This window comes from Dromiciops gliroides, chromosome 3, assembly GCF_019393635.1.
Source record: "Dromiciops gliroides isolate mDroGli1 chromosome 3, mDroGli1.pri, whole genome shotgun sequence".
Lineage (NCBI taxonomy): Eukaryota > Metazoa > Chordata > Mammalia > Microbiotheria > Microbiotheriidae > Dromiciops > Dromiciops gliroides.
Window position 1 is genome coordinate 398754163 of NC_057863.1, and position 14221 is coordinate 398768383.

Below are 14221 nucleotides of genomic sequence, written 5' to 3' on the forward strand. Positions count from 1 at the left end.
GCCAAAAGACAGTAAGAAGCATTAAAGGTTTCCTGATCTAGTCCAACGCCTTTCTTACACACCTAACAACTTGCCCAACGTCCTGAAAGTCTAACTTAGAACTTACGGTTTTAGTCACTCAATAGCTCTGCGGCTGTAAGTTTCCTCACTTCTTCAAACCTTCATTTCCTCATCTGTAAAACGGGCTTAGCCCTGTTACACTATTCAAGTCACAGGACTTTTGTGAGAAAAACACTCAATAAACACCAAATCCTACATGGAGGTCAGCTATTTTTTTTTTTTTTGGTAAATGCTTTAGTTACTGACTCTGCAGGCCCTATGAAGATCTCGGTGGCAATAATAGTTGCAAGCGCAGTGAGTTGCAGGCCCAGGACATTGCTCTGAAAAGATACACCAAGTTCGGATTCCCGCGGAGTAGCAACTCTTTAGCCAAAGAGAAACTGACTCTGAAATTGACAATGATTTCTTGGATACCTAGTGTCTCCCCTTCCCGGGGTTTCTCCTACTCCAGATACCGATCGTATTCTTAGGGAGAAAGGGTCTCCCTGTGGGCAAACGGTCGATCGGTCAGCAAGTATCCATTAGGCGCCTACTGTGTGCCGGACACTGTCCCAGGCAAGGACTCCGAGCTCGGTGGGCGCGATCCCTTCTCTGCCAGAATCACCTCTTTTCTCCCAGGGACGTTCGGAGGCTCCGAAAATGGCCCCAAACTTGGGTGAAGCCCCTCACCAGGGCAGGACAGGGAGTTCCCAGGGGATCCTGCCCTTCGACCACTTTCCAGCGCCCACCATCCCCAGGGCCTCCTCACCTGACTGGTCGCCGCTGTAATACTCCATCTCCATGGTGGTCCCGGGCCCGAAGTGGGCGCCTGGACCAGGAGGCTCCGGGCCCCCCGCGCCGCGCCCCCAGCCTCCTCCCCGCTACCGACCCCCTCCTCTCCCCTCCCGGCTTGGCCCGGCCTGGCCTGGGGCTCGGGAGGTCTCCTACCGGACCCCGAATCAGGGAGGGGTCCCTGCGACGTGCAGCAAGGAGGGAAGGTGAGGGGGCGGGGAGGCTGCCGGGAGCCTCAAGCAGGAAGAGCCACCGCTGCCTAGGCCCGGCCTAGCGTGATTTGTCCCCCAGCCGGCGGGAGAGAGGCTTCCCAGCAGCACCTCCGTGACCAAAATGGCGCCTGCCCAAGACCCTCAAAGGAATCTAGCACGCAGGCGTCACGACGAGTCAAAGGACCAATGAGCGGCAGGAGACGGTGGCTGTGGAGGGTTTTCGAGAACGGACGGTGGAGAGCGTTGAAAGGGGTACTCCGATTGCGTTCCTGGAGGGCAGAGCTTCACTACCTCCCGATACGACCCGAGTGCGTACCCTGGGAAGGGTGTTCGGCCCCCTGCTCCGACGATTTCAGGCCTCATCATCCTGCATTCCTAAGCCACTCTATTCCTGAAAGGGGAGGGGGGGGGGAAGAGAAGGGTAGGTGGCGAGCATCTGAGACTACAGTTCCCAGCATGCAAGAGTGTGCCTCGAGACTACTACTCCCAGGCATGCCCTAGGAAACGAGGAAACTACTGCCCTCCGCCAGCGTAGTGAGGCTGTTGTTGCACGCTGGGTCTCAAAGTTGCCGGTGTGAACGTTTCCGACCATTATTCTTTTCCAAAAGAACAAATTGGACTTCATATCTCAAGAAGTTTTTAGGGCGGCAAACTGATTCCTTCTCTTCAGGTCTGAGATGTGGAACAGGGAAGGGCTGTGTAATCTCCTTTCTGGCTAGGCCTATATTCAGCTCTTCGCCCGGCTATCATTTTTCTGCCCTCTGATTGGTAGAGCTGGGTGGGAGCAGAGACCTCTGGAAAATGTAGTTTGGCTGAACCCGGGCAAGAACGGCCAGCGCACCTCAAGACAAAGCTTGACCAGGGCTTCTGAGCCTATCCTTTTTCTGGACGCTCATTGCGGGGGAAGCCAACGGTCCAATGAATCTTTTAAAAATAAATTTCCATTGAAAGAAGAAAAAAAGAGCTCAATGATTAAAAAAAAGAAAAAAATTTCTACTGAAAGGAGGGGGAGAAAGCTCAACAATCCAATGATTTTATTTTAAAATCAGGATTCCCTTTATTTTCACAGAAATTTCTAGTTATCACCTCAGTCCACACTTTTTTTTTCGACAAGCATTATTAAACTCCTACTTTGTGCAAGGCAGACACGTAGCTTGTTGAAATGGATAGAGTGCGTTGGAATCAGAAAAATCTAAGTTCAAGTCTAATCTCTGATGCACGTTGGATGTGTGTTCTGGGGAGAGTAACAATCGTAATGTCCCAGGTTAACTTTCTAAGACTATAAATTACACTTGCAGATTGGGTAGACGACAGAGTTTCCGTCCAGGAGTTCCGAATACAAATGAAAATCACAAATCCAAGTGAAATGACAAGATCGTACTATGGGCTCTGGGGAAATGAAATGATAGAAACCCTGTTTTAAAGAAGGTTACATTCTAACAGGGAAAGTTAGTAGTTAATAAGCATTTTTCCCCCTTTCTATTCCTGCATAGTACTAAGTTTGTCACATACACTGATCTGGACCACAAAGGGCCTCAGAAGTCACAGGATGGCAGAGTGAGGCCTCTGGAATATATGAGTAGTCTTTTCAAAATATTAGCAGCAGCCTTAGTGCAAAGTGGGTTTAGTCCCTAGCGAAGTCTACTGGAGGTGGAATGAGGGATGTTGGCTGTGATAGGAACTACAATGCAATGATCTAACTTTCTGTGTTGGGGAAAGGGACAAGTGGAATAAAAAAATTAGGCTCATCATCACATAGCTTTTGTCATTGAGGTAGTTAAATACCAACTGCCCTGCATGTCCTGGTACTGTGCTTTGAGGGAAGTTGGGTATCTCATTATAGTCAAAGGCCTGGGGTTGGGTCAGTCTATCTGCCAACCCCCCCCCCCCCAATCCAGAACCACAAATCACTGCAATTTCCAGCCGATGTTTAGTATGAGATAAAAGCCATTCAGCAGTTCGTTTATAATCCTCATACTTGAATTGGTTCTACATGGCTCCCTTGTGGTCTTCTACTCCTCTCTGCTCATTAATAAGCATTTATTAATAGTTAAGGGTGGGGCAGCTAGGTGGAGCAGTGGATAGAGCACCGGCCCTGGAGTCAGGAGTACCTGAGTTCAAATCCGGCCTCAGAGACTTAACACTTACTAGCTGTGTGACCCTGGGCAAGTCACTTAACCCCAACTGCCTCACTAAAAAAAAAAAAGAGTTAAGGAGGAGCCAAGATGGCAGAGTACAGTCAGTGAGTTCTCGAACTCATGACACGCTCGCTCCAAAAAAATCCAAATAATGCCATAGGACAATTCCTGGACCAGAAAAACCCACAGAAGAATGTGCTGAAATCTTTTTCCAACCAAGGATGGCTTGGGAAGGTCAGAAGGAGGGAGCTGCTGTGCTGAGACAGGAGTGGAACCCAACTCCACAGTCACCCTGACACAGATCCAGTCCCAGGAAGGCCTCACCAGAGAAAGAGACTCCTCCTGATAGAGATCCCAAAAGGAAAACTCCCAGGAATATTATAGCCAAATTCCAGAGCTCCCAGGTCAAGGAGAAAATATTGCAAGCTGACAAAAAGAAAGAATTCAAGTACTGTGGAGCCCCAGTCAGGATAGCGCAAGATCTAGCAGCTTCTACATTAAAGGATTGGAGGGCATGGAATATGATATTCCAGAGGGCAAAGGAATTGGGATTACAACCAAGAATCATGTATCCAGCAAAACTGAGTATAATCTTTCAGAAGAAAAAATGGGACTTCAATGAAAAAGGAGTATCAGGTATTCATGATGAAAAGACCAGAAATGAATAGAAAATTTGACTTTCAAATACAAGACCCTAGAGAACCATAAAAAATTGGAGTTGGGGGACATACCGGGGGTTGTGCAGTGGGTGACTGTCTTGTGTCTGAGGCTGGGTTTTGGCTGGGATCCCCCTGGGTCCAGGGTGGATGGTTTATCCACTGTGTCACCTAACTGTCCCATGATGACATCTTTAGGGTAAAATTGAGGGGTGAGGAGAATGTACTTGGGGAGGGGGAAGAGCAGAGGTAGCATGGGGTGAAATCCCCCATGAAAGAAACAGGAAAGGGCTTATGGAGTAGGGAAAGAGATGGGGGAGGAGCAGGGCAGTAAATGAACTTTACACTCATTAGAATAGGCTCAAAGACCTTAATTTCATCAAAGTTGGCTCAAGGAGGGATTAACACATGCACTCAATTGGGTGGAGTAATCTATCTAACCCTGCAGGAAAATAGGAGGGGAAGGGGATAAAGAGAGAGGGGCAAAAGAAGAGGGCAGATTCAGGGAGGAGACAGACAGAAGCAAATCTCTTTTGAAGAGGGTTAGGGTGAAGGAAGATAGATAATAGAATAAATATCATGGGGAAGGGAATAGGATGGAAGGAAACAGTTAACAATAGTAATCATGAAAAAGAGAAAAGGGGGAAACATTGTACAAAAAATATAGCAATTCTTTGTGGTGGCTAAGAATTGGGAATCAAGGGAATGTCCATCAATTGAGGAATGACTGAAGAAGCTGTGATATATGATTGTAGTGGAATTGTATTGTGCTATAGGAAATGACAAACAGGATGATCCTAGAAAAACCTGGAAAGACTCATGAACTGATGTATAGTGAAGTGAGCAGAACTGGGAGGACGTTGTGCATAGTGACAGCAATATTGTTCAATGAGCAATTATGAATGACTTTACTCTCAGCAATACAATGATCCAAGACCATCCCAAGGGACTAATGATGAAGCATACTATCCACTCCCATAGTAAGAACTGATAAAAAGAGCACTCGTGGATTGTACATATATAACCTATATCAGATTGGTGTCTATCTTGTGGAGGGGGGAGGAAGGGGAGGGAGGGAGAAAAATTTGGAACTCTAAATCTTATGAAAATGAATGTTGAAAACTACCCTTACATGTAACTGGAAAAAATAAAATTAATGTTTGTTGCATTGGAAAAAAAGATATATGTTAAACTCAATATAATAGTACTAAAAAAAAGAGTTAAGGGAATATCTTTGTGGTGGCAAAGAACTGGAAATCAAGAGAATGCCCATCAATTGGGGAATGGATAAACAAGTTGTGGTATGTGAATATAATGGAATAATACTATTGTGCTGTAAGAAACCATGAGCAGGAGGTTTTCAGAGAAAGCTGAAAGGACTTACATAAACTGATGCTGACTGAGAAGAGCAGAACCAGGAGAACATTGTACACAGTAACAGCAACATTGTGTGATGAGCAACTGTGATAGACTTGGCTCTTCTCAGCAGTGCAATGATCCAAAACAGTTTCAAAGAACTCATGATAGAAAATGTTCTCAACATCCAGAAAAAAGAACTGTGGATTATGAATGCAGATTGAACCATACTGTTTCTACTTTGGGGCTGTTTTTTTCCTCTTCTTTTTTGAGGTTTTTCCCTTGTGCTCTCATTCTTTCACAATATGACTAATGCAGAAATATGTTTAATGTGATGATACATATATAACCTATATCAGATTGCTTTCTGTTTTGGGGAGGAGGGAGGGAAGGGAGGATGGGAGAAAAATTGGGAACTAAAAATCCTATGAAAACAAATGTTGAAAACTTTCCTTACATGTAACTGGAAAATGATAAAATACTTTTATTTTTAAAAAGTTAAGGGAGTAAACATTTATATAGTGTCTACTAAATGCCAAGGACTGTACTAAGCCTTGAGAATGTAAGAAAGGCAAAAGATAGTCCCAACTCTCAAGAAGCTCACAATATAATGGAAGAAAAAATACATACTGCTTGTGGAGCCTGCTTTTAGTCACTTGGGTAGCAAAAGAATAAGCTGGAGGCAGGAGTATGCTTGATAAATGTTTTACAACCAGCTATCAAAAAAAAATTACACAAATTTAATCAGCATTATTAACATTTTCTCCATCATTTTACTAAGTCTATGCAATTCGCTAAATAATGATTTTGTTACATTTGCAGATTTTCTAGACGTGAATGCTCTTACTGAAAATTTAACAACTCAATTCTTGAAACCCTGTTTGAGGTGTGGTTCTAGCATGTCCTTGGGAAGAGGGGTGAAAAGTAAGCACCATTTTTAGTGAAAAACCTGGGTTCTAATTCTACTACCTGGTGTATGCAGGGGCAAATCACATAACTCCTAAACTTGTTTCTTTGTTATAAAATGCAAATTATGTTATCTATAGTACTTAACCTCACATGGTAGCTGTGTGACCCTGGGCAAGTCACTTAACCCCAATTGCCTTAAACATCTGGGACCATCTCCAGTCATCCTGATCTATATCTTGCCAGTGGACCCGGATGGCTCTGGAGGAAAGAGTGAGGTTGGTGAACTTACATAGCCCTCTCTTACTTAAATCCAATTTGCTGCAAGTTATGACATTCCCCAGATGCCATGGTCCTCTTAGAGAAAGAAGGACAAACAACAACACCTCACATAGATTTGGGGAGCAAATGAGATCATAGAAGTATAGATCTAGTGCTAGTGTTTAAAGGTATCTTAGAGGCCATTTAGTCCACTCACTTCCCCCACCTCACCCCGCCCCAATTTTAAAAAGAGGAAACTGATTCCCAGAGAGGTTGAGTTTCATAAGGTGTACAGAAGCATAAAAAAATTTAAAGGTTGTCATTGTAGTAAGACTAAGGTTTTATAAATACCACCAATTGTTAATCCATAAAATGATGACATAAGGGTTTTGATTAAGCTGCTTTCTTCGATCAGTAGGTTTGCAGGTGAGTTTATATGTCAGTGAGCTTTTATTGGGAACTTGGAAAAGCTTCCAAGGACAGTGGAAACATGCTCATTGGCACTTGATTGGAAGGACAAAGGAAACCTCTTGATGAAGAGGAACAACTGGGACCTCAGCTGGCTCAAACTGAGGAGAACAGATTTTTGTAGAAGTAGCTGTTCCCTTGGGTTGGTCCCTTTTTCTTCAGAGCTTTGAACTTTCCCATCCCATAGAAGTCTAACTACCTTCCTTTAGAGTCAGATGAAGACTAAACACATTCATCCAGAAGGCAGAGAGAATTTCTGGTCACCCTTTGCCCTGTATGGTGCACAAATCTGAGGCCAGAAACCTGAGTGTGAGCTTTACAGATCCAAGAAATCTCTCTTGCCTGTGTAGAAGCTATCACCCTGCCCAGGAGTTCCCCCTTGCCTCCCACTCCCAGTAGGAGAAAGGGTTCAGAAATTACATTGTCTAGAAATATGGTTCTCCAGTCACGTGGAAGAGCTCCTGCCCACCTCTGTCATGTACCTATGAAGGAATTATATCACTTGCCTGCCTGCTGGGCTCTCAGAGACCTTCCAGAGGAACAGTGGAAAAGAGACAAAGGGGACCAAAGGTGCTCTGTTGTCTTCCATCATAGGCCAGCAGTGGGAGCTGTTTTTTCTCACAAGAGTCTGTCATCCCAATCAATTCATGGGGGGTGGGGGTGGGGGTGGGGACACACACGACTCCTTTCCTCCAGAGGGAGATGCTTTCAGAAGTCCCCAACATAGGCTCAGGACCCTGTAAACTCATCAAGTTCAAGTTCAACAAATCCAACCCTGCAAAAAGGTTGGATTAAATGACCTTTAAGGTCCCTTCTGCCTCTGATAATACTATTTCCTTATGATCCTATAAAGGACAGCGACAGAAACAGCAAGAGAAGGAGGCTACTAAAAGCTTGCAGCAAAGGTTTAGAACTTGTCCAGTAAGTCAGAACAAATCAGATACAGGTTTTATCACACTCAGAGTGTGTCATTCTCTACCAGTAGTTGATGGGGAAATGTGTCCTTTGTAATTTAACAAGCAATATCCGTCTATTATATGAAACAAGAGGAACATGACTATTCATTAAAATCCAGGTGGTCATACAAAGAAATATAGTATACTTGTTAAAAGAAAATGTATATATCATTTGCTACAGGAGATAGATAATAGAATTATCTTCTTAGTAGAGCTACTTTCACTAAATCAAAGAAAACTGCCCATCAGGCCAGAAAAGAGAAGAGGACATTCCTAGGAGTCTGGAACCCTTTATTTTCAGCAGCTGAATCCTTTTCTCTCATTAAGAGGAGAAAGGGAGACATGGATGGACACTAGCTGCTTCGTCTGGTCTTGCAGTTCATGAGGGGTCACATACAGCATTTACAGCTCTGTATTAATTCAGAACAAGACAGAAACAGTTATGTTCTTCCAGAAATTTGCTTTCAACATTAGGATATTGAGGTATTAAAAAAATAAAGATAGGAAAGAGGAGGAGTCTGTGGGTATTTTAGAAACACAAAATCAATAATAAATAGACATTTAAATTAAGCATCTGCTATGTACACTGTGCTAAGCTCTGGGATACAAAAAAGGGAAAAGACAGCTCTCGTCCCCAAGGGCTTCATAATCTAATGGGGGTGGAGGTGGGGGACAACAAGCAAACAAATATGTACAAACAAGGTTTATACAGGATGCATAGGAAGTAAGAAGGCATTAGAACTGAGAGGTTAGGAAAAGCTTCCTTTAGAAGGTGGGATTTTAGTTGGGACTCAGAGGAAGCCAGGGAAGACAGTAGGCAGAGATGAAGAGGAAAAAGTATACAGTAAAAGGTACATGAGAGTCAGAAGATCTCGATTTGAGCCCTAATCTTGCCAAGGACTTTGGTGGGCTTCTCAGGCAAACCTCTAACCCCTCCTGCTGGTGTCTCGGATTTTCAATTTCATCAAATACCCTAAACTTTGAGAAGTCAAGAAAGAATTGGTCTGAGAGAAGCAGACAGGAAAGAAACACGTGTACATTCTGCAGCTCCCCCTACAAATTTTTTACCCCAAAGTCCACTTATAGAGATTTATATGTATTCAGGCCAAAAATGAGGACATGGAGGCTAGAAGTCATTGTTTGTCTTTATAATGAACCAGAAGTTAATGCAAGATAAGCTGTTGTGGTCCTATAGTGAAAAACCAAGACCTAGAAGTTGGGAGACTTGTGGTCTAGTCGACTCTGCCACAAGCTTGCTATGTAATCTGGAATATTTCAATTCCTTTGGGCTTGTCCCTTCACTTTAAGAATGATTTCATTTTATATGATCACTAACTTCCATAATATTATAATTATAATAAGGAGAGGCAGCAAGGCATAGTGGGTAGGGAGCCAGCTTTGGAGCCAGGAAAACCTGTGTTCATATCCTACCCCTGTCTTCCACTCTGTGTAACTTCTCTGTGCTTGAGGCAGTCTTTGAAGGCATTGATCAAGGGAGTTTCCTTCATTTTATCGGTTCCCTATTCCAATGAAATGGCAAGTTCAGTCCCTCTATCCCTAATAATAAAGAAATACAATGTAGTTCTCTAACCCCAAATTCCCATTTAGTACATAAGCCACTAGATGTCCCTGCCTGTGAAGAAATGTGGAATACTTTCATTTCTCAAGTATTTCCCCATGAATTTATATAGACAGTATTTGCCTGTCTACCCCCATGTGTATCCAACAAGAGCTGGGCTGAGGGAGGGGAAGTACAAAGGAAGCACAAGAGGAAGGATATGTGTGTGTGTGTGTGTGTGTGTGTGTGTGTGTGTCCCCAAAAGTTCGTGTGGCATCGGGACATTTGTTTTATGCTCTTTATCTCAGAATAATCACTCTCACCTCCTTTGCCATGTTGCCCTAGTAGAATCCCAAAAGATATCAGCTAGAGAAAATCTCCTAATCAAAACCAGGGTTAAAGGGGTGGGGGAAAGATGACCTATTTGGCAACCCAGAGCAGAGAAGTTCACTCTCTAAAGTGAAAGAGGACCCTGGCAGGGAAATATATGGGTCCCCCAGAGACCTGTCTTTTCCTAAGTGAGAGGAAGAATGCTTGAGAAAAGCAGAGTTTTGATAACCAAACAAGTAATAAGCATTTATTAAGTGACTAATATAGTTAGGCACTGCACTAGGTGCAGAGGATACAAATATAAAGAATGAAGTAGTTGGTGGCACTGTGAACTGATGGCCCCATTTTGGAGAGTTATTAAACTGCCTATACCCTTTGACCCAGCAATACCACTATTAGGTCTGTTTCCCAAGGTTATCAGAGAAAAAGGAAAAGAACCCATATGTTCTAAAATATTTATAGCAGCTCTCTTTGTGGTGGCAAAGAACTGGAAACTGAGGGGATGCCCATCAACTGGGGAATGGATAAACAAGTTGTGAGATATGACTGTAATGGGATACTACTGTGCTACAAGAAATGAGGAGCTGGTTGTTTTTAGAAAAACATGGAAAAACTTGCATAAAATAATAAAGAATGAAATGAGCAGAATCAAGAGAACATTGTACATGGTAACAGCAATATATTTTGAAGAATTTCCATGAACAATTATGTTATTATGAGTATTATAAATACCGAAATCAACTACAAAGCACCTATGTAAGATGATGCTATTCACCTCTAGAGAAAGAACTGATAAATAGGAATATGTATACTATGGTTTATACACACACACACATCAGTGTCTAGGAGGGAGGAAAAAAGTGCATAGCAAAGAACAAAAGAAAACTTAGAAGGAAGCATAGAAAAGCAGAGTAGCTTTGAAAATGATGTGTAGTATTATTACATAGTTTTTCAAAAAGTAAACAGTGTGAATTGGAGATTCGGTTTCCTCCCTTTGTGTTGCTCTGTGTAAATGGAAAGGGTTTTTTGTCTTGTATTTAAGTTCAAAATGAAATTTAAAAAATAATGCAACAATCCCTACTCACAAGAACCTCATATACTAGGACCTTTGTGAGGTTTCTTGTGTTACTGGTGTTTGGAGGCTTTCACATTATCTATCTATCCCTGTTAGAATTAGCAGTAGATATCAGTGACTTAGAGGTATTAATCAGCTTAATCTCGAATGGGTTGCTGATAGAAAATCACTGAGGGAGAAAGTTTTAGTTCTTACTGACTTAAGGGGAACCTGACTAGGTAATACAACTATCTAGTAGCAGAAGTTGAACATTAAAATAGAGGTACAAGGGAAGGTCTTTTTAGAATCCCATCATAACTTTATTATTAGAAACAGCTAGATGGTGCAGTGGATAGAGTGCTGAACTTGAATTCCAGAAGAGATGAGATCAAATCTGGCCTCAGGCACTAACCACATGACTTTGGGAAAGTTATTTAACAGAGGCCTGCCTCAGTTTCCTTATCTGTAAATGGGAATTATAGGGTTGCTGTGAGGATCAAATAAGATACTTATAAAGTTTTGCAAACCTTAAGGTGCTATATAAATGCTAATTATCATAACCTGGTGGTGAGATGATGAGATCTATGTTAGGAAGTCCCTTTATAACTCTAAGTCCCTCTGACTGACTTTTTTTTTTTTTTGGTGAGGCAATTGGGGTTAAGTGACTTGCCCAGGGTCACACAGCTGGTAAGTGTTAAGTGTCTGAGGCCATATTTGAACTCAGGTCCTCCTGAATCCAGGGCCGGTGCTCTATCTACTTCACCACCTAGCTGCCCCCTCTGACTGACCCTTAATTAAGCAGAACGACCTCAGGAAACAGAAATCAGAGTCTTATTGCCAACCCACCCTAGTTGGTCCTTACTTCACTTTCATGAGTCATGAGAGTACATTATGTAAATCAAGTTCATAGAAAAAGCTCATCAGACCTTATAATAGGTTGGGGACAGCTAATCAGCAGTGCTATGTAGGATGGTTTGGATGGGGCTGGACAGATACCAAGGGTAGAGACAAGCCCACAGGAAAGGTAATGAAGCCAAAGGGGATGCAGTATGAAGGGAAAGAAAAGGGACAGATGCCATGGGAGAATGGATCGATCAATAGGGGTAGTGACTCATTTGTCCAGCCCTTGTAATAGGCTTTGTGGGAATCCCCTGCCCTCAAAAAACTTCCAGTCTATTTGGGGAAATGATATATTTAAATGCATGAGCCAAATCCTTGAAAATGCAATAAGTTGTGCAAGGGTTGTGTGTTTGGTTTATGTATTTTGTGTGCTCTTTTGTCTACATATGTGTGCCTACATGAACCTGTCTAGATGTGGCTCTCAGAGAAGCAAGGAAGGATGGAGTCTCCTTCCCCACCCCACCTCTTCTTTAAACTGGTCTTTGATTCCTGCCAGGGGAGGAAGCGAGAGGTTGAGGCCAGAGGCAATCCAGTCTGTTTTCTTCAGAGAGAAGGGGTACCAGGTAGGGGTACCCACCTGCCTCTTTAGATATTATTAATCTAAAGCAAATATTTTTGGGGTTCAAGCTGAACTCTTGATTGCTATCCCTTAACAGGGGAGGGAGACCCCAAGGGGTATGTGTGTATCTCTCTCTCTCTTTCCATCCATTCATCCATCCATCATCCATTATGGGCCCAGGGTACCTCAGAAGTTTTCTGGGGTAAATCAAAGAAACTTTTCCCTGAGAAACTAAACCAAAGGACAGACACACCTAAAGAGATAAGCGGGGCCAGCATAGTGGTTAGAGCATTGGCCCTGGATTCAGGAGGACCTGAGTTCAAATCCAGCCTCAGACACTTGACACTTGCTAGCCATGTGACCCTGGGCAAGTCACTTAACTACAATTGCCTTACCAAAAAAAAAAAAAAAAGATAAGCAGCACCGATCTGGACTGAGTTAGCTCCAGGTCCACCACCCTTCATCCCAGTCTCCCCGACCCCTTAAGGAGATAATCCTATCAGGCATGGCTGCTGCCAAAGTATCGGGAAGGCACAGAACAACGCTCCTCTCACCGACTGCTTCCAACCCACCACCCAATAAGGGAATTTTCCAGAGTCAGATGATCACCACAATGGACCTTCATCAGTCCTCTATAAAAGTATCTGCCTGTCTCCTGCTTGGGGAGAAAGGTATCTCAGAGAGCCACACCTCTGTGCCATGCCTTCTCCCCATGAGAAGTTCAAGGACTTCTCTCTTGGTTTCCTTTCCCTAAATAAACTATTATTTTATTCTAATTGTATTTGTGTGCAAGAGGGTGTAATTCTTTAAAGAGGAATTCCTAAGAATCCCTACCTCAACCCCCCCCCCCATCAATTTCCCCATAACATATCCATCTATCTATCTATGGCTTGACTCCTTACCAGATGCCAGTTCCAGCTGCACTCTTGATTTCAATCCCTTAACAGAGGAAGAGGACCCCAACATATGTATGTGTGTATGTATGTATGTGTGTATATCTATCTATCTATCTATCTATCTATCTATCTATCTATCTATCTATCTATCTATCTATCTATCTATCTAAGGCTTGACTTCACTAGATGCCAACTCCAAAATGAATGCATGTAGCAAATAGCAAATAAATCTACTTATTCAAAACTGATAGCAAACATAAATTAGAAAAAGTATCCATAGGAAAATATATACCAGACAAAAAACAGAGTGAACGAACTATTCCACTGGGAATAAGATACATTAGCTCAAACAAGAGAGAGTTTCAGATCTCATTTAAAGGAAATTCCCTGAAGTCTCTAGTGTAGTAAACTAGGGATAGGGACATGAATGAGGTTGTCAGTTCCTTTACATATTGGCTTCTTCCCAGAGTCTTTCTCTCCCTTCAGGAACCTGAAGAGATCATGAAACTGCATACCTTCTCCTTCAAAGCTTAGAAGCCAGAAGTCAGATTTCTCTTCCCCCAAGCTCTCATCAATTCTATCCCTTATATAAGCTCAGAGAATTGAGTAATCATTCTCTATCAATAAAGATAGTCCCTTAAAAATGGGCTTTGAGACTTGGGTTGCTTCATAATTACCACAAAGCTACTTAGAATCATAGAATGTTAGAATTGAAAGGGCCCTGGGAAGTCATCTAGTCTAATTTCCCTCCTAATAGAGCACCCCCCCCCCCACCACACACACAAATTTATTCAACAGATAGGCAACCAACCTCTGTTTGAACACTTCCACTAATTCTCTGGGTAGTCCAATGAATTGTTGATGAAATCCAATAATTAGATAGTTCTTCCCCATACTGACCTGAAATCTGCCTCTGGACAGTGTTCAATTTGTCAATGACCCTCTTAATGTTTGATGCCTAGAACTGCATACAATAAGATATTTGTGTGACTTTTTCTTTATCTTGACAAGAGGTCTTCATTGATTGAGAATAGCATATTTTCAGTGACTTTGACTAAATTTTCCCCAAATATACTCAAAATAGGAATTTTTCCTCCTCTGGTCCTAGTTATGAAGTAAATTTACCTTGTAACAATTGGA

The 14221-nt window shown here is 42.6% G+C and overlaps 1 protein-coding gene across 3 annotated transcripts in view; it reads right to left on the bottom strand.

Annotated features, from left to right (window-relative positions):
• Positions 1–1189, bottom strand: part of IWS1 (interacts with SUPT6H, CTD assembly factor 1) — a 39382-nt gene extending 38193 nt beyond the window's left edge. For 2 of the 3 annotated variants that reach the window (XM_043994311.1, XM_043994309.1), the window contains exon 1: positions 809–1186. Coding sequence is in view for 2 of the 3 variants with exons in the window: in XM_043994309.1 (XP_043850244.1) it covers positions 809–842 (34 nt within the window). In the remaining variant the exon portion in view is untranslated. Of the gene's footprint in view, positions 1–808 lie in introns of all 3 variants that reach the window. The other variant, XM_043994310.1, reaches the window with a different exon arrangement.
• Between the last annotated feature and the right edge of the window lie 13032 nt (positions 1190–14221).